Source organism: Diadema antillarum, unplaced genomic scaffold, assembly GCF_040938485.1.
Source record: "Diadema antillarum isolate AM-2024a unplaced genomic scaffold, OU_Dant_1.0 seq00000481_RagTag, whole genome shotgun sequence".
Lineage (NCBI taxonomy): Eukaryota > Metazoa > Echinodermata > Echinoidea > Diadematoida > Diadematidae > Diadema > Diadema antillarum.
Genome location: NW_027271445.1, coordinates 3,558,532 through 3,582,983, shown reverse-complemented (window position 1 = coordinate 3,582,983; position 24,452 = coordinate 3,558,532). Strand labels below are relative to the sequence as shown.

The 24,452-nt window shown below is 38.3% G+C and overlaps 1 protein-coding gene across 1 annotated transcript in view; it reads left to right on the top strand.

Moving 5' to 3' along the window:
• LOC139733530 (uncharacterized) overlaps positions 1–24,452 on the top strand; it is a 50,411-nt gene that overhangs the window by 8,580 nt on the left and 17,379 nt on the right. The window contains exons 3-7 of the mRNA XM_071644339.1: positions 298–355; positions 14,344–14,427; positions 20,576–20,829; positions 21,339–21,439; positions 23,257–23,372. Coding sequence (XP_071500440.1) covers positions 298–355; positions 14,344–14,427; positions 20,576–20,829; positions 21,339–21,439; positions 23,257–23,372 — 613 coding nt within the window. The remainder of the gene's footprint in view (positions 1–297; positions 356–14,343; positions 14,428–20,575; positions 20,830–21,338; positions 21,440–23,256; positions 23,373–24,452) is intronic.

Here is a 24,452-nt window from a genome sequence, read left to right as displayed (position 1 = left end):
GATGTTCTTCCCAATTGTAAGAATAATAGTTTCCCAGTAAAATGCAGAGAGTTGCCAATGGATACAGGCTGATAATTTCTTCAACAAAATTATCCCAAGACTTTGTGGGCCATGTGTCTTTAAAATCTTGTACGACTTACAATTTACGTGGAAACTTCAGGTGTTCATACTTGCAAGATGTGAGTTTTTTTATTTCTCTATAATGGCAGTATACCAGAAGTGAAATGTTGAACCAGGACCTGAACTGTGATTTGTGAGAGCTGACTGTTTGTTACTTTTTTCTCTCTCTCCTCATAGATCTTCCCCGTGGGTGGCAAGAGGACGTAACTCCCGATGGACAAGTCTACTTTGTCAAGTAAGTTGAATGTTCCCAGAAATCTTCACAGTTGTAAACTGTCTCAACTTACTGTCACTTTCCCAAACTCAATATAGTATTTTGTTTGTTTGCTTGTTTATGATGACATAGATTGTGTTTAATTTTCCTTTCCATAAATTAGCTCTGTAAACAGATAAAATCCCCTCTGGTAGTTAAGTACCTGTGGACACAAAAATCAACCTTGAGGTTTCGTAACCTCGAGGTTTAGATTCGTCATGTGGACACACGTAGTAGTTAGAGGGCAAGAGCTTAACCTCGAGGTTTCCTACAGATGTTGTAACCTCGAGGTTAGGGCCTGTCGTCTGAACATAACTAGTTACACCCAGTTTGGCTAATCCACACCACCATCATAGTCTAATTAGATTAATAAAAAGTAGGAAAGTCATTCAGACTGATTTACGGACATGATTTCCTGCTTTGCTGCTCGGAGACCAGGGAGGTGGAAATCTTTCTTTCCACTTCCCTGTCAGAGACTGATGCATGATAATGTAGTGTACGTGGTTTTCTCATCAGGGAATTCTCGCATCCTTAAACATGACAACCCATCATATTCTCATCAAGCATTTGCTGATTGATGGGCATGGTACCTATGTGTGGTCTATTAAAGTCGTTGAAATTGTTATGTTGTGCAGGCTGAAAGGGTGTTCATACTAACCAAAGAGCTTGTTCACTGATATCTCCAGAAACATGTTTTATGCTGTTATCAAGGTATTTTGGGAAGTCTATCAAACTTGGATCATGACTCTACAAAGCACTTTTCTGAATTTGTTTCTGGATTTGCATTTGCAGTTTGAATGATATGACCTCCACAACAAAATTGAGAAGGAGTAACCTGGCTATTGACCTTGCTGTCATGCATGCAAAAATGCATTATACTCAATTGTATCAAGATTTGCATGTTTGATTGACAGTGTTTAAAGTTTGTGATACAAATGTTGTATGTATACATTCTATTTATTTATTTATTCAGTTTTCTTTACCCAGGGTAGCCCCATCAGTAGTTCAAACACTGTTATCCTAGGGGGCCCTGCAACAGAATGACAAAATATAACAGTTCAACAAACACAAAATAACAAATCAAGGACATTCCTTTTTACATCATAACATCAACACAATATCAATACTCTATATAAATGAAGAGATTCAAAATTAATCCTTGACAATAATAATACACAAACTCATATTATTTTAGAAAAAAAAAATACCTTAACATTAAACAGGAATATAAAAAATACCCAAATTCTACCCCAAGTTAGATATGTATGCTCTTACGACGTATAACATTGTTTGCAGTTAGGATCAAAACTCTCAGTAACTGACAATGCTATGAAATAATTTCAGAAATTGATAACAAAGCGCTTTTTTGAGTGGATATGTACATGTGTAAGTGTGAAACCCTCTCTGAGTCCCATTCATGGAACTAATCATAATGGTGGATTAAACACAGATGTTGTGGTGCTTTTAATAGCTCGTCCTACTGTACTTATACCTCATGATTGCAATGGATGGTGACAAATGTTCTAGTCACTCCAAAGCCCCAGGGAGCGGAAAAATCAAACTCAATTTTCTCGGTCCATCACCAGCTGCTTGAATAAAATCTGATGGACTTAGCATATGCCTGATAGTTTGGCTCAAATTACCTCACCAGCTGACTCCATTGGTTTCTTGCAAGCGTAGTTATGAGCATTTGCTTGGATTATCATACCGCTTACATTTCAAACTCACACCTCCCTGCCTGCCATTGATCTACAATGAATGTACAGCATTTCCCTCTTTCCTCTTATCCCTCCCCTCCAAACCAGTTTGATCTTTGTATTAAACTCAGTCAATGGATCCATGCCAAAGAATACTAGTGAGGTGTAGAATTATGTGTACTGATTAGTCTTTATACAAAGGCACTTCAAATTGTACCCTGGCAACAAGTATAGACCAATGTCATAGACCAAGTCTCTGAATAGATTGATCCTGGGACCGCATTGTAATCAAGAATAGTGAAAGGAGAATCTGAAATGATCTCAGTGTATATGAAATCAGTCTATTAAAAGGTAAGTAAATTACACAATTCCAATGCACTGTACATGTACATGTACATCTAGCCAAAAGTTCATCTGTACTGGTAAGAAGTCAAACATACATGTATACATGTCGACATTAAATTTTTGATGTTGTACTGAGCTGAAAATGCTGGTATTCAGGTGATTGCTACAAATTGTGGTGCAATTCCATTCCTGAATTTATTTGCATACTTTATGTAATTTATGACATGCCAAGCATTTATCAGCCAGCATCGATAAAATCTGCTTCGTGTGAAATAGTGATTTATATTCTTTATTAAAAGATGATGTATCATAGGAGAAATATTTCCTCTTGTTGCCATACTGCCAGTGTGCAATGAAAACATTGCTAGAATTTAATATTGTGCTGAAGTGATATATGCCAAACACACACTTTGCTGTGAGTGGGTGTGTGTTTGTTTGGTGTGTAAATGACATATAATGAGAATGAGTGAGTGTATCATCATTCATACCATAGGAATACTTGTTTGTAACTCTTTTTTTTTTAATGTGTCATATGAAATACAAAATTTGAGATGTCACGTTTTGAACCTCACTTTCCATACTGCTAGGCAAGACTTTTTGTGACATGTATTTTCCATTTTTAATATTTACTTTGTATCTGACCCTCAGATTAGATATCGTGATAATTCCAAATATTTAGCAGCCAAAAAAACAAAACAAAAAAAAAAACCCACATAATTTCCATTCATAACATCAATCCAACCTTTTGGCCTCTAATATTAGAATTCATGCACGTGACTGTTAATGCTTTGATGTTGTGATTTTGGCATGATATTGCCTATGACTAATACCAAATCACAGTAATATAATTTCCTTATTATACCCCCGCCAAACGAAGTTTGAAGGGGGTATATTGACCGATTCTGTGACGCGCTATGTGTATTTTTGGCATGCGCGCAGCCATACTGGGTGTATCATCCGACCCCCCCTCCACACTCCCCCACCCCTCTCCCTACATTAGCACGCGCGCAGAATGAAAAACTGCTTTAGCCAATGGGCGTCTCGTACTGAGTGCGCGAATGCTTGCTAGTGCGCGAACCTTTGTTGCAAGTGCGTGATAAACATGTTGCCCGGGGGTGGGGGAGAGCAGGGGGGGTCGGCTGATACACACCGATACACCCACTATGGCTGCGCCCTGTGCCGTAAAATGTCTGCTGCCCTCAACGAACCCGAATCGGTCAATAGGAATCAGCGGACGGTCGGGCGGTCGGTCGGGCGGTCGGTCGGTCGGGCGGTCGGTCGGGCGGTCGGGCGGTCGGTCCGTTGCAAATCTTGCGTCGCGAACTACTTCCTCAGTTTTCAACCGATTCCCATAAAACTTGGCACAGATGTGTGCCTTGGGTTGTAGATGTGCAAGACATATTTTTTGACAGTACCCAAAAGTACGGTTGCCATGGTAACGGCATATTATGGGCAAAAATGGGTACAAATCTTGCGTCGCGAACTCCTCCCACAGTTTTTGATCAATTTTTATGAAATTAGGTACAGATGTTCATCTGAATATGTTAATGTGCAAGACACATATTTCCGCAGTGGCAAAAAGTGCATTGCCATGGTAACGGCATGTTATTGGTAAAATATAGGGTAAAATGCTTCATGGCAAAACTGCTTCATCAGTGTTCTTCCAATTCTCATGGAATTCATATTGAATGTTTGTCTTAGGATATAGGTCAGCATGACACATTTCTTGACAGTGACAAAAAGAATGTTGCCATGGTAACAGCTCACATATTATGAGCCAAAATGATGGAAAATTTTGTGTTGCAAACTACTTCCTCAGTTTTTGCCCAATTTCCATGAAACTTGGTACAGATGTGTGCCTTTGGTTGTAGATGTGCAAGACGCATTTTTTGACAGTACCCGAAAGTACGTTGCCATGGTAACGGCATATTAATGGCAGAAGATCAAGGAAAGATCTTGCGGATTGAACTACTTCCTCTGTATTCGACTGAAGCTCATGAAATGTGGCAAACACATTGGTCTTGGTGGGAAGATGTGCAAGACATATTTTTTGGACATGTCGGAAGCTGCGTTGCCATGGTAACGGCATATTAATGGTGGAAGATCAAGGAAAGATCTTGTGGATTGACCTACTTCCTCAGTTTTTTTTGACAAAAGCTTATGAAACGTGGCACACACAATAGTCTTGGTGGGAAGATGTGCAAGACATATTTTTCGGACGTGTCGAAAGCTGCGTTGCCATGGTAACGGCATTTAAATGGCAGAAGATCAAGGAAAGATCATTCCTTGGGTAAGACTGTCGTCACGGGGCGGGGGTATTAATCACCTTAAGTGATATTTCTAGTTTAATCAGTTTTGCCTTCTTTTAATACTGCTGTTGATTCTACCTCTTCTTTCCTGCTCCTTCTTCTTATAAAATCTCTTGTGGAGCAATGAAAGTTTGCTTCTAGTTTACACTAGTGGGCCTATAGATTGAACCAGCTACAGGTATAAGATCTTCATTGTAAAATTGTCTTTGAATCTTCACAAAAAGAGAAACATTCTAATCAATTTAATGACCAGGGGGGCATTTCATGAAGCGTTTTGTCAGATATTTCGTCTGACAAAATGTTGAAAGCTATCGAAATCCTTGCATCTGATTGGTTAAGAGCAAATTTGTCCGACAAGTTGTCGGACAAAAATGCTTACAGGGCATTTCATGAAACATTTTGTCCGACAAGTTGTCGGACAAATTGGGCGTTCAGCCAATCAGATGCAAGGATTTCAATAGCTTGTAACAGTTTGTCAGAAAAATATCCGACCAAAATGCTTCATGAAATGCCCCCCTGGGGAGCGTTTCATGAAGCATTTTGTCCGACAAAGTTGTCGGACCAATTTGCTCTCAGCCAATCAGATGCAAGGTTTTCGATAGCTTGTAACAGTTTGTCAGAAAAATATCCGACCAAAAAGCTTCATGAAATGCCCCCCTGATCTACAATCATAAGCTTTTGTCTCAAGTCTCAAGACTAAAAACGTGGCTTTTGTTTTCACAAACTTTGTAAGGTGACTGATGTTCATGAAATGAACAACATGCAAAAATATTGTGCCTTATATCACACAAATGCAATCTGTATATTAATTTGTATTGCCCATTTGGAAGGTGTGGGATATCGGAGACTCCAACTCTCCCGCTTTCGATGGGAAACCTCCTGCCAAAAGCCCAGTTTCGCAAAATCTCCTATTCTCCAGCAGCTTGAGATTTAATTTCTCCCACCCTGGCTCTGTGTCTCCCGCTTATAAAGATGTATTTTCTCCCTTTTGAAATGATCTGTTACTTTATAGTGCCATTGTATGTTGAAAAATAAGCCTGAGATAGCACAGGAGATCAACTAGAATCCTAGAGCTCTCAGAGCCCAAGCGGGCCCTGGACCCCAGCTGCAAGGGACTTCGTGCACATCAAGTCGGAGTCTCCAGTTTGCTAGGGATTTCAGGTGGGAGAATCTCCAGATCATAAGGTGCTTGGGGTTGGAGTGTCTGGGATATTGCTGACATAATTACTTTTCGAATGGGATACTTCGTTCAGCGTTCCAGTACTGTACTTTATCAATCATTAGTTCAACCATCGAGCTCGTCTTTCAAGCCCTGATTTGTGAAATCTAAGTTCACAGAAAATAAAGGGTGCAGAAATAATTTTCCCTGCCAATGTATGCCAGCTTGCCTGATTTAAGATGTTCCTGAAAATGAACTTCTCCTTCTCGTTGGGGTTGGTAAATATAACATTTCAAAGAATGCGTCTCTCTGCCCCAATCCGTGGGTGGAACAAGGAGCTCTCCACACAGACTGGGAGAGTCATAGCAGGGTCAAAGGTCAAGTTTTGTACACAATATCTCAGATTTTTAGTCCAAGAGCACTGGGCTGTGATGGAGATTGATTGACGATGATATTTTTTCCCTTCCTTTTATGTCTAAGAGAGTAGTCTCAAAACATCAGTCCCTTTTTGATGTTATGACTGTGAAAACAAATTTCCACCAATAGTTTTTATTTTCTCTTCAGAATATTCTTCATTAGTTTCATTACATAGAAGATCATTATTGGAGGTACATGTATTCCCTATCAAATTAAGTGAAAAAAAAGATTGATTTATGCATTGGATGAATGAATGAGAGCATTGCCTTGAAGTGATGGCATATTAAAGCTAAAGATCAAGAAGATTGTGATGTCAAAATCATGTTGTTGCAATCCATTTCAAGCGAATATGCAGACTACAGCAAAATTCAAGCGAATATGCAGACTACAGAGTAAAAACAAGTGATGAATCACTTGAAGTGAATGCAGATTTTCATAGTAATTACGATGTATGTATGGAGATGAAGTGATATCAGCAGAGAATAGTGTACATTGTACTACAGTACTTTGAATTCATAAATAGGTCTACAGAGAGATTGCTATTAAAAGCTGAAATCCTGATTTTCCATTCAGAATTAATTTCATCCTTATAATTCTTTTCCCAAAATGTCAGTTAATGACAGGAATGTTTGGCACGTCTGGCCTGCGTGATACCACTACACAGTAATGACTAAATGGGACTACTGCTACGCCCTACATTGATTTATAAAAGGAAGCAAATTCATGACAAATCGCCCAAATTGAATAATTTATGAAGATGACCTCATAATGTAGTACAATCTCATTTTTTTTTCTTTGAATTTTTTGTTGATCAAAACAAACGGGTTAAGACATTAGAACAGGATTCGAAACGAGTTGGAAAAAGAAAAGAAACAAAAATACCATCCTTTCATGTGCACAATTGCAGGGCCTATTAAGTTGCAAATGTTTTATTTTTACCTGTAGAAGATAGCCTTTTATTGCTTGCCACATTTTTGCTGTGATGAGATCTCACACAACCCACCATCTAAATGTTGTTTTCCTTAAAATGACATTACAATTTTAAACAAATTGTGTGAGAGTTCCCTTTATAATCATAGTATTTCATCTCAATGGTAGTATTTTCACAAACAAGTATTGACAGGTAGTGCAGGGGTGTTTGTGACCGCAGTGCTCATCCTGTACTCTGCCATTTTTATTTTTATCTGCTCAGTGAGGCAAAATATATTATTCACAAATGACTTCCACCATGAAAAGAAGACATTAAGAATAAAGGAGGTATTGACTGCTTTGTGTTTGTAGGTCAAATAAGTGTCAGGCACGCTACCCACACAAGCCTGGAAGACAATTAGAAATCTCGGATTGAACTCGCCTGACTTTTTTTTTGTGTAGGGGAAAAGAATTCAGGAATAAACCAGCTCACAGAACTTTACAATCTGACTGAGTATGATCAGGTAAAGGTCATGGTAGACCTTCTTTATCACTTGACTTGTAACTGAAGTATTTAAAAAACTGGATAGGTCTTTGTTAAAACTGAATATACCAGTATTTCATCAAATAAATTGTTATGCTCGACCTACAATATTTGTAGGTGCATATTGAAATGTACAGATGAGTGTGTGTTCTTTTCAACCAAATTCACAAAAACATTCATTAAGCATATATTATGTAGAGGTAAAAATAACCACTTTCTACTTGGCTGTTTTTCAATTGCTGTTAATGATTATTCCATTTTTGTATAGTCTTTTGGTGGTGAGGTCATTTACAGACTATTGCTATTAATTGAAATGTGTTATTGTAAAGAGGGAAGTCTTGAAAGAACTCAAACAGAATGTAGAAACAAAAATGTCGTGAGAGGCATTGTCTAAAAATTGTCAAGTCTGACCTTTGTGACCTCTGACCTTTAATTCTCATGTGTCAGGAAACTTGTTTGTCTGAAGGTATTGAATATCCATGTAAAATCAACACTACTTTCTTTCTTTTTAGATTTGAGTTGCAAGCTATTGAGCTCCTGGAAGCGAATATGGGCATTTAACCTGTTGAGGACGGGCTGATTTGCTACAACACGCATTTCCCATAGATACCTGCCCAAGTAGTATACATACCATGCTCGGGACTCGTCTTCATGGGGTTAATATTTTGTACAAATGTCTTGACAGAAGTGATTTACTGCAAACAAGTGCACAATGGTAGTGTAAATGTATTGCCACAGAATACTCTTTGTTAGGGTCTAAGTAAAACTGGCCATAGTCTTGAAATGAGGCCAAGACAACCTTGGTTGTAGACAAGGCTTATAAGACAGCCAATGCTGAACCCTTTACCATCATCATCTAGGACAGATTGCAGACAGCAGACTGCTTGTTCCTTCATTCATGCAATCACCATGGCGACACAGCATGGGCTCTGGACCTCGGGAGAAATCAAGTTCATGATTTTGAAACCAGATCATTATGATATTCATCTTTCTGTTTATCACTCTTGGGACCACTTTTACTGGGGCCAGTGGAAAATCTTATAAATTGAAGTCGTTTACCGTGAAGTATAAAATTGATTTGGTTTTCATTGACTTTGTGGAAGGCAATTTTCAGTTTTGTTTGATACACACATACTGGTACACAGGAGACCCCAGCCATGGTGCACTTGGGGACTAGTCTTCAAATGGTATTAAAAGATAAGAGCTACTTCATTATTGCAAACTATGCTTTATAATAGATCTGTGTGATTTGTCGCATTGTCCATTGCTTTTTAAATGCACTAATCATATGTTGGTGAACCATATTATAATTTGGGTACTGCTTCCCTATTCTTCTCTTTATACGTAAGGGACTGTACAGTACTGGTTGAGGTGGGGATTCATGTTTTGAACATTCTTAAGTGAGATAATGAGAAACCTCTAATTAAATATGAAAGAGCATGTAATTTTAAGAAGGATTCAACGTTTATTTGGTGAAAATTGGTTTGTAAATGGCTGAGATATCCAAAAAAGTGATAATAATAAAAGGCGACATGCCACAACTTTATTAGGATCTCTTTGTTTCACCTTGTTTTTGGATATCTCGGCTATTTCAAAACCGATTTTCATCAAATAAACTTTTGATACTCCTTAGAACTGCATGCTCTTTGACATCTCATAGAGTGGTTTTTGAATAGGCCTATCTCGCAAAACGTTAAATGCTAAATCCTCACCTCGACCAGAATTGTATACACCCTTTAAGCCAATGAAAGAGTTTCTGATGTAAAGCTGTGTTCATGCTGCTATTCAAATTGATTGTCAATTTAACTTATCTATTTACCTCGTCATGTAATAAACTATCAAAGGAACAGATACACTGTATGGGATTCCACATGACAGGCATTGTAGATTCAGTCAGATATGGCATTCTTCTTTCACAAAATGTTGACATAAACTTCAACCCCAAACTTTTTAAAGTTCTTGAAATGCTGAAATCTGAAGTTTGTTTGCCATAGCTTCTCACATCAATAGTTTCCCAGCCAGTCAGTGAGATCCTCTTTATCAAATCATTTAGACTATTACTATTAAATTTATCAGAAAAAGCTTGTAGCATTCAAAGAGAATTAATCAAATACTGGTCAGTGTATTACATGCTCTCATGTGTACCTCATTGCTGAACAACCAAGTTTATACCAAGAATCAGCAGCAACCATGTGTATACATTTGTATTATATTTTTGAAGCTCTCCATTTGTAATATGTGTGCTAGTGCACTTTGTCTGTTGTGTGCTGTAATGTGTATTCATTGTTCTTGAGTACTGTTGATTACATTGCATTGAGAAAGATTCTGTTGTTGTGTGCTAAGTTCTACTGTTATCCTTACACCAGTTTATTCATGAGTACATTTGTAAGTAGCATCGGCGATACATCACTGTGTATCAGCCTTCCCTCATGAGGACCAGATTTATAACTTCACCTTTCACCCAGGACATGACTTGAAACATTACTCCAGCCTGAGCAAAGATATCAAAGGCGTGGGAGTCTCTCTATGTGATTTCATGTAAATAATGTAACTCAAAACTTGGCGTGGGAGATCAAGTGTTCTCCACCCATGTAAAATTGTCTGGAAGTGTACGTGAAATTGCACCGTTGCTGTTTTATATGTTACAAGAAAATGGGCAAAGACAATTGGTAACAGTCTCCCAAAAGCTTTATAAATCAGTGTGATTTTGATTAGAGCTATCATACAATGTATAAAGATAATTGCAGTTTTTACTTTTCACTCTGTCATTCTTGCTACCACTGTGGAGAACATCAGTGATGTTTTACTGGGTTAGTTTGAAAATTGTCTGGTTTGATTTAACCCTTCAGGGGTACATTTATGTGACTCATTGGAGCACATGTACAGTACAAACAATAGCAATAACACTTCGGTACAAGCTGGCAAGAATATAGAGATGATATTGCCTAACAAGTTAAGATTTTGAATTTGATGTTGATAAAACATGAAAAGAATGTATTGTGAGGATTTGTATGTTTTGAGCGAGTGAAGTAAATTATGATTTGCATCCACTTGGCTTGCTGTATGTGGAGGCAGAGAGAAAAGTGTGTGTAGTGGACTGTAAAACTGAGGAGGTTGTTCACAAGTACTAGACCCCTGTTGCGGAAACATGGTAACTATGCAATTGATTGTAACTTTGCAATCAGTGGCAACTACCATAACAACACTGTATTCCATAGTCAATCAGAGCTAAAAAATCACTCAAGATTACTACTGATTTCATAGGGCCTACAATGTAGTTGCCATTATTGTAAAGATATTATAGTTTTATGCAATAGGACCCTGATCTTGTCTGTAAAAAGGGAAACTGGGTTTTCATATTAACTTTCCCATGTTTGAAACGCATTTCAATATCCACTATCAAACATGTTTGCAAAAGTGTCCCACATCGCTTTTCTCAAGCTTAACATTGCTTTTATTATCTCTGTCACAAGAGACGAAAGCAGGCAGCTCTTCATTGTGCTGTTTGATTCGAGGAGCAGAGGTTATGAAGTTGACATGGGTCGGTTTGAGCTATAAACATGTTTCAGGGCAACTTCACGTAAACTTATCAACTCAACAGAAACGCATTTCTGGCTGAAATGTTTTAGATCACACTTCTGATGGCATTTCATACAGAAAAGAGTTTCTATAACCCCATAATCAAAGCAGCTTTGTGTTTATCAACTGCCTAAATCTCCCTAAAAGTCATCAGGAAACCTTAATTCTGTGCAAGAACCGAGTTGATAAATGCTCCCAGAGATGCATCTAGGCTCTGTCTAATGCAGAGTCCTGCAGGATTTCAGGTGATACCAGGATAGAGGCAGCCCCACACAACAGGGGGTAACTTGCTTGATGGATGGCCCAATTCACAGCTCTGGAATGCATGACACATATCTCACACTGAGGGGGTTCACACCTGAAAAAGAACTCGTTTGTGTGGTGTTTGGAAACAAATTTCGCACAAATTGGGAAGTTTGAAGGCAAACGTTCATTGCATTCGTGCTGAACGTATTTACCAAATGTGCTTTTCTATCCCTTGTTGACCAGCTATTAAATAAGTGACATCATTTCATACAATCTATATTCTTGTACAGTATATCCCCAAAAAATTACAATTGGATTTTTGCATTGATAACTGCCAATATGATTTAACTACGAGGTCCAAATGCTATTCTAGGGTCTAAAAATATAACATCTTTACTATATTGCAGAAAACCCCTATTCAATTTGGTTTAGAGGTCACAGAGAAATGTGGATTGGTTTGCTGCATGTCATATGTCTGATTCTTCCAAGTTTAGCACTTGTACTGTGTGAACACAATGGACAGAGCTTTGAGGGAAGGGATTCCTAACATGCTCTACAAAAACCCTCATTTCTCTTTGACAACTGAAGTAAATCGGGTGGGCTTTTCTGTAAGATGTGGGTAATGAGTTATAGTTTCAAACCCTGAAATTTTAGATTGATTCACCCAATAAAGTTATCATTGCTGAGGATCCCGTAGTAATTTTTTTTTTTTTTTTTTTTTACATATGGGAAAAGGCCTAACTTCTTGACACTGACAGGGATGCCATAAAACCTTTATGTGCTTTGAGTGCTGGTGAATTAGCAGAGAAAACCCCATAGTGCTCAGTCTGCACACTGTACAAAGTCCCTGGCATGGAAAGGGTCAAATAGAATCCTACACACATGTAGGTATTCGATGTGTCTGTCATTCCGTTGTTGACTTCGACTGTCGCTGACAAACGTGTTTTTATTTTGCGTGTCAGCCTTGTGTCAGACAGAGCCAGTGACACCATTCTCTCCTCACTCTGAACTGATTCACTCGCCGCAAAGATCACGTATTGTGTGCTCCATATATTTCACAGTGTAGAAAAAGCATTTGTATGTCTATGGAGTGTTTTGTATTGAGAGAACTGGCAGCCATGAAATCAGTTCTATAACCCTCATGGTTGATTTGTCAATCCCGACCCTGAAGCAAAGTGCCTTTTTTCCACTTCTTTTTTTTTTTTTGTCCTTTTCGCACTTTGTGGTTTGAGCAGTTAGTTGGCTTGAAAGACTAGTTATTTTCACACATTTCAGGCATTGAATTATAAAGTGATGATGCTCGGTGGCCTATTAGCCTATACATGTCTGTGGCCTTTCTAATGATGCTGTGTTAAAAAATGACATGTGATCAATATACAGTGTCCAATTTCACATACAATTGTATCATATAAAGTGGAAATTATGAACTGTATGTTAAAAAAAAAGGTTTTAGAGTGCAAACTTGTGAAGTAATAAAAAGCTGTCTGTGGAAGTCATTAGTACTGCAAATACAATATAAAAGAAAAGGAAATAGTGTGCCACCACCCACACACACTCGCAGTATTTGTAAACTCATTTGTATTCCATTGTGTACATGTGAGGAAGTCAATGTAATTTACAGCATGAATGAATGAAAAGAAAGGAATGCACATTCCATACAATAGGAGTGAACAAAGGCACATGCAGACCATTCATACCTGTGTTTGCAATATCAAGAAACTGCCCCCCCCCCAAAAAAAAAAGGGAAAAAAAGAAAGAAAAGAATGAAGCAGTCTCTTTAATATCTTCAAATATTGGAATTTTGGTAGTTGTTTTTATTTGCAGGAATTTCAACTGTGAGAAAACTACACCCCCCCCCCCCCTTTCTAACTCTCCCTTTGATGGGTGTAGAATAAAACATCTAGGTGATTTTTTTTTTTTCAGGCATAAAGGCTACAGAATAGTAGTCTTTAATACCCCTTTCAGGTAATCGTGGATGCGGATAATAGGAGCAATAAGTCGTAAAATTTTGATTACATGAACGGGAGAGGAGTAAAAAAGTCCACATTATTTTGATGCTGCTATTATCCGCATTATTGCAGCATGAGGAGTTGATCGAGAATACATGAATGCGTTTTACGACTTATGCGGACTAACATTCCACAGTTCGGTTAAAGGTCACTCGATTTCCCGCACAACCGCTGGTTGCTGAGCTTGAGCGAGAGCTGTGCATACACGTGAGTCCCGTCCCCAAGCCCCTTCGCGCGTGTGCGCTTGAGTATATATCACCTGAAACATTACGTCATTATAGAGGCGTGCGCAGCAACCATGACAAATACTCCCGTCTTTCGCACCGTTTATGAACGGGCGCTCGTATTAAAGTAGTGCGCACTTCATGGGATATATGAACGCAATTTTGATTACTTCATCCGCATTATTTGGATGCGGATAATTGAACCGCGATTACCTGAAAGGGGTATAAGAATTGGTTAGCTTACACTTGTATGATTGTGTCTTATTAACCACACAATGACAACAAAAATTTTGCTTTCAAGTTTCATTGTGAATGGCATTAGACATCATATGTTTGCTTCCTTGCCTGAGAATACAATGAGTTAATGAATGGGGCATCATATAAAACACCCCTACCCCACCTGAAATACTGTCTGGAGGAGCTGAGTGTTTTCATTGTCTCTTATTACCCAAGAAGGAATTTGTATGACTTGTGTCCTCAGTGATGTAAACCTGTCTCTTCTTTTTTTGTCTGTCTGTTTGTTTGTTTGTAGTCACTACAGCGAGATGACAACTTTCAGCAACCCAGTGACCGGCCGGTCAGAGATGGATACTGACCCTCAGGATACTCCTCAAATGTGAGTTTTTTGCCCCAAACTCACAGCATGCTGGCTGTGTTTCTAACAGAACAGTAATATTTTGTATCTTTATACAGCTATAAGAAAGGAAGTGTTTCAAGACAATGCTCCTATTATCACATTTTTGTGACCAAAATACAAACACATGAAAAGTCTCTGTCATTTTTGGGTGTCAGTTTCTTCAAAATATTGCTGTGGGATAAAATTTTTAATAATTTAAGTCTTAATGCCTAATTTCTGTACTTTTGATGGTGACGAGGGAAATCTGACACTACTTTATAGTGATATCTAGTTCAAAGTTTCAGTTTGAAACACTCTGTGATATTCAGACAGACATGCTTCAGGCAGATAAGCTTTTATTTTTGCATTTTGATCATTCACTAAATATTTACACATCTCTCTTTTCCCCCTTCTGTACTGTGCTGTTTGAAAAATATAGATTTTGTGGTCTTTCAAAAAAAGAAGAAGCAAAAATAAAAAGTCAAGCAAAAAAGAGACTTTAGATGGGAAGGAACATTTTATATAATATATATATTTTTTAGATATAGTTAATCCAGGACATACAAAACAGTAGGGTTCAGTGACTACCAGTAAACATCCTTTAAAAAAAAGGCAACAAAAAAACACATTAAAAACCACAGATCCTTGAGCAAGTACCGGTAAGCAATGTTGCAAAGTAGCTTTTATAGTAACAGAAATATACAGTTCCTCTTTTTCTAAAACATCAGCTCCTGGGTAATCTTGTTTTCCTCCATCAAAAGAAAAGATTAAAAGTAAACAAGGAAACAAAAAAGTTCTATACATTGCAGAACTCGACACACAGCTGATTGGTGTGGGAGCAAAGATGCATAACGTTCCCTTAATCAGAAATCTCTTGAGCAAACATTGTATGCTTAATGACAGCCAATTAATATCTGAACTCGCATTTTAAGCAAACACAAGGCCCTACCCTCCACTCTGTAGATAGTACATGTAGTTTAGTATCCCACTCTAAAGGCTCCACAGCTCTTTGTACAGTGTCTTGTGTCTGGGAGACATCTTTCACCTTTCTTCGGGAGTGTGGTAGAGCGGAGGAAAAATCTTTGTGGAAGCTATTAAACAGAGATTTTTGCCATCAGTGTGGATCATTTATTAGGATATTACCCCAACACATCTTGCTTCTAGAATCTGTGGAAAATCTTTGTGTATTGACAGGTAAGACTTAACTCTCTTTTCATGAAATTTGGTCTGACTCACAGTTGTAATATTTGTCTTCTTTGCTGTACGACAGGACAGAAAAAAGGAAGTATATATGTAGCAATGACTTTGGAGAGAGAACCAATGTTATTGCTTTGTGACATTTTAGAATATCAATGAGCTAATGATGTTTATTGCCATTATATTTTCTATTTTCATTTAACAATGGAATTTTTGTGATAATATACATTTTCTATATTGAAGTCAGAATTTCAAACATCCTTGTATATACACTGTAAAAGCCCTTCATCAAAAGTAAACCATTAGATACTTAGACGCATTTTCTGCCAGTAATTGGGATCACACTGCAATTTTTATGAAAATCATTATTCACACAATACGCAGAACAAACTTCTACTCAAACTTAGTGTTAGCTCACAATATTAGTACCAGAGCTTTTGCCCTGTGTTGCAAGCCTGTATAATTGTACCCTGAGTAGAAGGTTATACAGTGGTACAGGTCAAACTGAAGTTTATAACTATCAAAGGATTCATGCTTGAACTACTGGTACATGTATTTTCTAGAGTAGAGGATTGCTTTCTTTTAGAGCCTCTGGTGTTTCCAGTTGATATGAGGCAGAACATTTCAATGTTCAGTACTAGGTCCCATTGTGTCTGTTAAAGGAATGTTGTGCCTTGTTGGATACACCATTAATACACAATGTACACGTATTCTTGTAGAAGGTCGTAATTCAAGCGGAAGTAAGTCCCCTTGTGATGTAGACCGCCATTCTGCTTTTTGGAAAACAGTGACTATGCGTTATTTTGCAGCGTAAACCCCCTACAGGGCTATGCATTGTCTTGCCTGAAGTGTACCCTTGTACATGTACTTGACAAGCTTGTTGAACCCAGTACACCTGTTACACTTGGAGTGGTAGAGATGTGATTCAGCCTTAAAGGGAAGATAAACCCCAGGAACAATGTGCATTGAGTGAAAGCATCAACATTAGTAGAACACATCAGTGAAAGTTTGAAGAAAGTCGGACAATCGATGCAAAAGTTATGAATTTTTAAAGTTTTGGTGTTGGAACCGCTGGATGAGGAGACTACTAGAGGTTATGACGTATGAGTGGACAACAATACCAAGAAAATATAAAGAAAATACTACAAAAATCCATTTTTCACGAAAATTACAAATTCCATCAACTTGATATTGACATAATGTTAAGGGTAGCAATATTCCCCCTGCTTTCTGAAAGCGGTTGGTCCACTGCTCTTTCATAATTCTAGAAAAGTGAATTTTTGTTGAATTTCCTTTATATTTTCTTTGTGTTGTTGTCCACTCATACGTCATATCCTCTAGTAGTCTCCTCATCCAGCGGTTCCAACACCAAAACTTTAAAAATTCATAACTTTTGCATCGATTGTCCGATTTTCCTCAAACTTTCACAGATGTGTTCTACTAATGTTGCTGCTTTCACTCAATCCACATTGCTCTTTGGATTTACCTTCCCTTTAACCCATTGAGGACAGGCTGATATTGCTATGACATACATTTCCCATAGACACCTGCCATATATGTATGTAGTATTCTTGGGTCTAGTCTTCTACAGGTTAAAGATAACAGCATTAAAAAAGTATCATACGTTTTGAAACAAGAAAGGAATCATTATTCAAAATATTGAAACTGCTTTCACATTGTATGATAAGTGTGTTGGGTGATATTGCAATATATAGAATTCATACATGTAGTGTCCTGGTATCTTTCTGAATTACATGTGTACAAGGCAATTTCAGGCCGCCAGTAGAGTATAAAAATTTGAGGAAATACATGTATGAGGATCAGTGAGCACTATAAAGTATGTATTACTCTTATGGTACATTATCATCTTGAACCAAAATTGGCTATTCTTTGTGGACTAGCAGCACCCGTGGAAATCCACGGGTCTGAGGGGTTTTATTTTTTTTTCTCATAATACGATTTTGCACATTTTTATTGAAGAAATAAAAAGAAAAGTCTTCTCATTCTTTCGTTAATTGTGCTGTCTTCTAAATGACCACCCTTCCCAGAAATTTTATAATACATTTTTGTAGTATATGCCAGGCGATCCGGTCCATTGGTAGGGATCATTCCCGCCACTACTTGCTTTTATTATAGAACTTGAGTTTCGAGGGGTTATTTGCACCCGTTGAAGTCCAACAGTTGTCTTGTTGCCCCTCACCCCTCCCCCCCCCCCTCACGCACACACACATTTCCACCTCCGCAGGGCAAAAAAACAAAAACATTCAGGGAAAAATTACCAAAAACGCAAATGAGATTCTCCGAAAGTTCTGCCCACAGGTTGTTCCCGTCGAAACGGGAAGATATTAACACTATGACTTTGATTACCCCCTGCTCTTGCATCCACGCGGGCACCCGCGGGAATCCACGGCTGGTCTCAAGGCCTCGGTTTGTTTTGTGTTTTTTTTTCATGTTTCTTTTCCCCACGTTATGAGAGAAAAATAAGATATCTTCGTCTTCATAATTTTGCTCCCTCCTTGTTGTTTTTAATCACCAAAACTTGGCTTGATATATCATATTAATATAGAACTACATCTGCTTCAGATTGTACATTATCATAATTAATATTAGGCCTACAATTATTGCTCCTATTATTGTTATTATTATATCATTATTATCATTATCCTTATCATTATTATTATTATTATTATTATTATTATTATTATTGTCATCATTGTTATTATTAGGGGAGGGGGAGATCATAGTCATCAGGTTTAATAGGCACCCGTGGGAGTAGGTTCTCACGACCTCGTATTTTCTTTAATATTTTTCCCATGTTATGGAAGAAAGAAGAATATATACATCACTGCATTCATCTTCATTTGCTCCCTCTTTTTTTTTTGTCACCAAAACTTGGTTTGATAGACCATAGAACCACACATTCTATTTCCACTTGCAATTCTAAAAATAGGCGGTCGGCAAAGCGAGGTTTTCCTCTACGTCCGCTCATCTTATGAATATGTATGATTACAGCAGCTCTGCAGTAAACGAATGGACACAGCTGCGCGTGTAATCTGATATGTAAGGGTACGATCGGCAAATATATTTAGCCGCGTCCTAAACAGTCTGCGTACAATGACACCGGACTTGAGAGCAAACGGCGAGCAAACTAAATGACGTACCTGAGCTGCATATAGTATTCTGCAGTTGTGCAAAATACAATTACATAACCAACGTTCGTTGTTTTCATTTGGGGACGCCAATAATGGCGAACTGTACGTAAATGCCCTTGTAGTCCATATCACGCACACACAGATTCGTGTAACCATCGTCAATACATTCAGTACACGTAACAGGCGGAGGCAAAGGTACATCACAGAACTATATACACACAGTGTAGAGTGTGTATAGAGTTCTGCGAGGTACATTGTGTGTGTGCGTGCGCGTCCGCCGGAAGATGTCAGAGATTTCGCTGCACCATCATCTTTAGTATCCCCCAGTGTCTCTGCAAGCTAAAAGATGGAAGATCGAGAAAGCAGGAGGCCAGCGCAGGTCCCGTGAATATTGAAACGCTCGGCTCTTTCGTCACGCACAAAAATGCATTATGCATGTAGCTAATTAATTTTTCTTTTTCGTCCTCGACGTCGACACGGAGGCGGAGAGGGGACGAAACCCACGCCATTCGATGTAGGATACTCTCCTGCGGCCGACGGCACCGGTCGCAACTGCCCGGAGCCGACGGCTCGGGAGGAGATAGAGAAACCAGCAACGCCGAAATAAAACAGGAAATACATAAGGCCGCGATAACAACAACAACTTCGAGTATTATAGTATAGGATATAAGGCACCATTTGCAAAAGAGAACATACGTCTACAATGTACATTATAGATCAAGGTCTGGTAGATCTAGAACTACAGGTTTTTATGGTCTCAAAAAAAAAAAAAAAAACCAACAACCAACTTTTGATTGCTTCCAAAGGTCTCAAAAATCAAACTTTGAATACCGTCCTTGTTTACTCTTTACGACTATCTGTGCTTGAAGTGTTTCTACTGTCTTTTGAAGGTGACGGATTATTTGTTTTCTGATAATTCATTCACTAGCCACTGATGGGACAGGCATACATGCCCTAGCTATAAACAGTAATTTAATGAGTTGTTCAGCTTGTAAACATTGGCAATTATGTAAAATAATTTAAACCAAAAGAGTTATTTTTCATGACGGCAGTCAGGAACATTTTTTATTTGTTCATTCAGTGAATAGTGTTGTAAAGTAAATTTGATGCTTGAGAAAACTCCATAACTTCTGAATTTTGAATGATACATTGTAGATATACGTGCCTTGTGTGTTGGCTGTAACCTTGTCTATGCTTGAGATCTTTACTGCAGCTGAAATTTAACCATTGAGCCTTGTTTATAGTTAACAAGCATCATGAATGTTGTATTATTCACAAAGTAATGATCGATATCTACACGGTATGCAATTTTTTTTGGAGTGATGTTAATTTGTTTTTAGTCATACCCCCCCCCCCCTTGACATCATGCATACTCCGAACAGCACAATGGATGTTGAGATACACCTGTATGACATCCAAGTAGAATTCATCCCACATCTTGTACACTGTATGTGTCTAATCAAATTATGTGTAGTACTGCAATGGAATTACTAAAGAGCAAGAGCTTGAATGAAAGCAGTTGTAATCTATAGCTGCTGCAGATGAAGATGTGCAGATGATGCAAAGTTTCCAGCAATACTGTTTTTAAAAGTTCTCTTTGTGCTCTTGTGTATGCACTCACTAATTCTCTTTCCCTGAATGATAAATATGCATGATTATTCTGATATTACATGTATATGGTGCATACACAATGATGTAGAAAGATGCATACCAGTTCAACATAACTGAGAAAAAAAAGGCACTATTTTTTTTCATAGTGTCTAGTTCTTCATTGAATGTCTGTTGTGTTATCTGTACAGGCTGTCTCCTAGCAACCACCAAGGCCCCACCTCATCTTCAACCTACCCCCACACTCCTCAGAGTCCCACCCCCGTTGCCAAGCCCAGCTTCAAGAAGCGCACCATCCCCAAACACGAGGCCCCTAAGGTGAAGCGACGGGAGGGGGCGGTGGTCTCAAAGGACGGCTGGCTGTATAAGAAGGACAGCGGACCTCTTGGAGTGTGGCGGAAACGCTGGTGTGTTGTGTCTGACTTCTGCCTCTTTTACTACAAGGGTGAGTTTCAGTAAACTGAGTGTGATGAATGGATGAACATTACTTTAAAATGTGAAGTTTGATGTTGAATTCCTTCATACCTGAGCAAACTTGTCTATATAGATAGTCCCATTCTCATTGGGAAATATTGCCCAATTGGCTTTAAAACAGCCTGCTGTATGAAACTATAATTCTACAAAATGAATGCAGGCCTCATTTCGGATGTGATTGCAAAAAGTAGGAGTAAGAAATTGTGTGATAAAAATGGTGATTTTTCAGTGGTGAGCATTCTCATTACAAAGCATAACAAATTGCTTTCCAGTCTGCAATTTATGTTAATGTTTTAATTGGTTTTTGTGCACAGTTGCCTGTGAACTTTTATCAGAATATTTTAATCTTTTTTTTTTTGCCAGTGTGATCGACTTCATTGAAATTCTGTGTCTTTTCTTCCCTATTCTCCCCTTTCCGTCTTTAAGAAGCTTGGTCTGTTCTTAATATAAGTTCTCACCTTTCTCTAAACTGTACTCTAGGTGATAATGAAGTCAACCAGGCAGGGACGGTGATGCTCCCAAGCTATGCCATCAAACCTGTGGAGCCAAGCGACAAAATCACAAGAAAATTTGCCTTCAAGGTGAGCCCTTTTTCAGACCCACTTTTAAAAGAAGGGATTCACCTTAATCTGATTATGTTTTCTGTAATTTGATCATTTATTTGTTTATTTTATTATTATTATTCTTTTTAGATGAAATTGTGTCAGGACTTTACTGAGATCTTCTTAGGGATATTCCTTCAATGCATTTCAGGCATAACAAGGAATAGTTTGTGCTAAATAAATGTATCATTAGCTTTATGTGATAAGATTGACAGAGAAATTACAGAGCTTTGTTAGGTTTGAAATGATTCCAAAACTTTTAATGAATTTCTCCAGGAAGGTCTCATGAGTAGCAAGAGGGAACTACTATCAGTAACTCCAATCTTCAAGTTCATATCATCATCATTGTTTTCTGTTGATCACATTGAATATGTTACACTGTTAACAGCTATGTAATGACAAATTCATTACTGGAATCCATGAATGAAGGTTAAATTGCTTCCTTCGATCTCTTTATAAGTTGAAGATTAGTGGTAACCTAAGGTAACTTACTAGTCTTTCCATCTTTGAAGTCAATATGTTCATATTGACATAATGATCATCTCCACCACAAAGCTGGTTATCGATTATCTTTTTACTGATAATGTTTCTTTGTATTAAAATCAAATCTGTGTTACTGTATTTATGGGATCCCTAAGAACAAGCTTCTATTGTGTCCTTTTCGTGATTCATCTACTATCATATGTACAGTTAAACTCGCATAAGTCGATCTTCTCGGGACTGAGCAAAACATATCGACTTAGGCGATTTTCGACTTGTGCGTAAGTCGAAAAAAAAATTGACTTAACAACAGTTACACCAGGGAGGTGGCCTCCCTGGTTACACCACACGTACATCAGGGAGGTGGGATGCTTCCCACCTCCCTGCGTACATTATGTATAAATGTACATGTATGTCGTCTGCTCTGGAGGCGAGAGCGGGAGAGGTGTGCCGCAGCACGGGTCGCCCGGCAGGGCCGCGGCTAACTTTGCATGGACAGTGCATTTACAGTATTGGCACAGGTCCGATTACTTTACACCCTTGTTAAACCTTGGGGAAGTGAATATGAACGATATTTGAGCAGTGATTGATTCCAGTTTACCATACCATGGCTTGAAATGCGTGTAGAGGTGTAATTCTGATTTACCCGTGCCCGTAACTTTCCCTCTATTTTCCGCTTTGAAAACTCAGCAGCTTCATCCATCCACTGCACAGTGCAGACTGCAAACATACACAGACTATACACAGCCCAGTCGCTGTACGTACGTAACGCAACAGGGCTGTACCAGCGGACCTCCAAACACGAAGAGATTTCAACAATCGCATGCAATCGCTTTGAATTTTGTCACCTGTCTGGACAGACTAGGTCTTACGCAAACAAAAACTGGCGTCTCGTGATTTTGACAGTGATTTATTGCACAGTAAAATCTTATTCGACTTAGGCACAGTGAATTTAATGGTTTTTCCGTGACAGTGTTCTTGGAATTTCATCGACTTAGGCGAGTATTCGACTTACAAAATTTGACTTGTGAGTGAATTAATACACGTAAGTCAATGGGGAAAAATCGGGACTTTTTAAAATCATCGACTTGTGCGATTATTCGACATATGCGATGTCGACTTAGGCGAGTGTAACTGTATGTTCGTTGTTAATGTGACCAATGTTTTTTTGTTATGCCACATGTGGAAATGAATACAATTCAGTCTTGATCAATCCCAATTGTTTTCTCCTCTCCCATGATACCATTCTCTGTCGCAGAGTTTGTCTCATTTCAGAAAACACTGATCAATGCCTCTTACTGCTCTTATTTCCCCAGTGTGAACACAGTAATATGCGAACATACTACTTTGCGACAGAATCAGGAGACCTCATGCAGCAGTGGATTGAAGCTTTGAATAGCGCCTCACAGGTGCAGCTGGACAGAGGCTACGGGTGAGTTCAGACCTGCCTTCCACCTGCTTTGGTTCACCCTTTTGATACTTGACAAATTCTGTATTTGAGAATTACACCTTGCAACTAATTAGCATATGTTCTTTGTCATCATGTTGATATTTAGCTGGTTAAATAATGATGAAATAATTAATCATAATGAAATAATTGTGAATTTCTAGATTTCGCTCTTTTCAATTCTTACCTCATTTTCCTGTTTCCATCAGTTGAAATGTGTCATGTGTTGGAATACACCGAGACACTGAATTTGTTGTCTATCCACCAATGGTGAAATTCTTTACTCACTCAAAATACTTTGCTACAAGAATCCTCAGAGAGAGAGACTGTGAAACAGACTGTGTCAAGTCTGTCCATTATGTATTAGATTGTAGAAATTGTAGCTCCTACCACCAGTTGTAGCCTTTGGTCCCTGCCTACCCCCTTCTCAACCCTCTTCAATCCACCATTAAGGTTCCTGTTTCCTTCAAAGGGTAGCACTCCTACAGTAGAGTTCAAAATTTGTATTCCAACTCGCATGGAGTCAAAGAAATAAGAAATTTGAGCAGACAGACCTCCCCCCCCCCCCAAGAAAAAAAAAGGAATAAGAAAAAAAGAATGAGATATTATAGACGAAACAATGTGGAGGTAGCATACAGTATGAGTCATTGGAGTGAAATGGATTGCCATATCAGTTGAAAATTGTTTTTAAAAAAATGAATTCTGCATACAATATAATTATATTCAGTGTTTAGACAGTCCATTGCAATCAAAAACTAATTGTTCAAAGTCCTGTTTGTTATCATATGAGATAGTGATCACTTAATGAGAGAGATTCAATAATGTCTCTTAATTATGGAAATGTGAATATAACGAAATAATCACAACAGTAACGATATCAAGTGAACTTTGAGCATCAACATCGCCTGTTACGTTCTTTTATTGCCCTCTTATACCTCCTCCATAACATGTGAGGAGAAGAGTACTGAAGCAAATTTTTAACACAAGATGTAAAACTATACTCAAGTTTAAATCTCTCTTTTAGAGTACTATTTGTATGCTGACTGTAAGAATTGAACTCTGTAT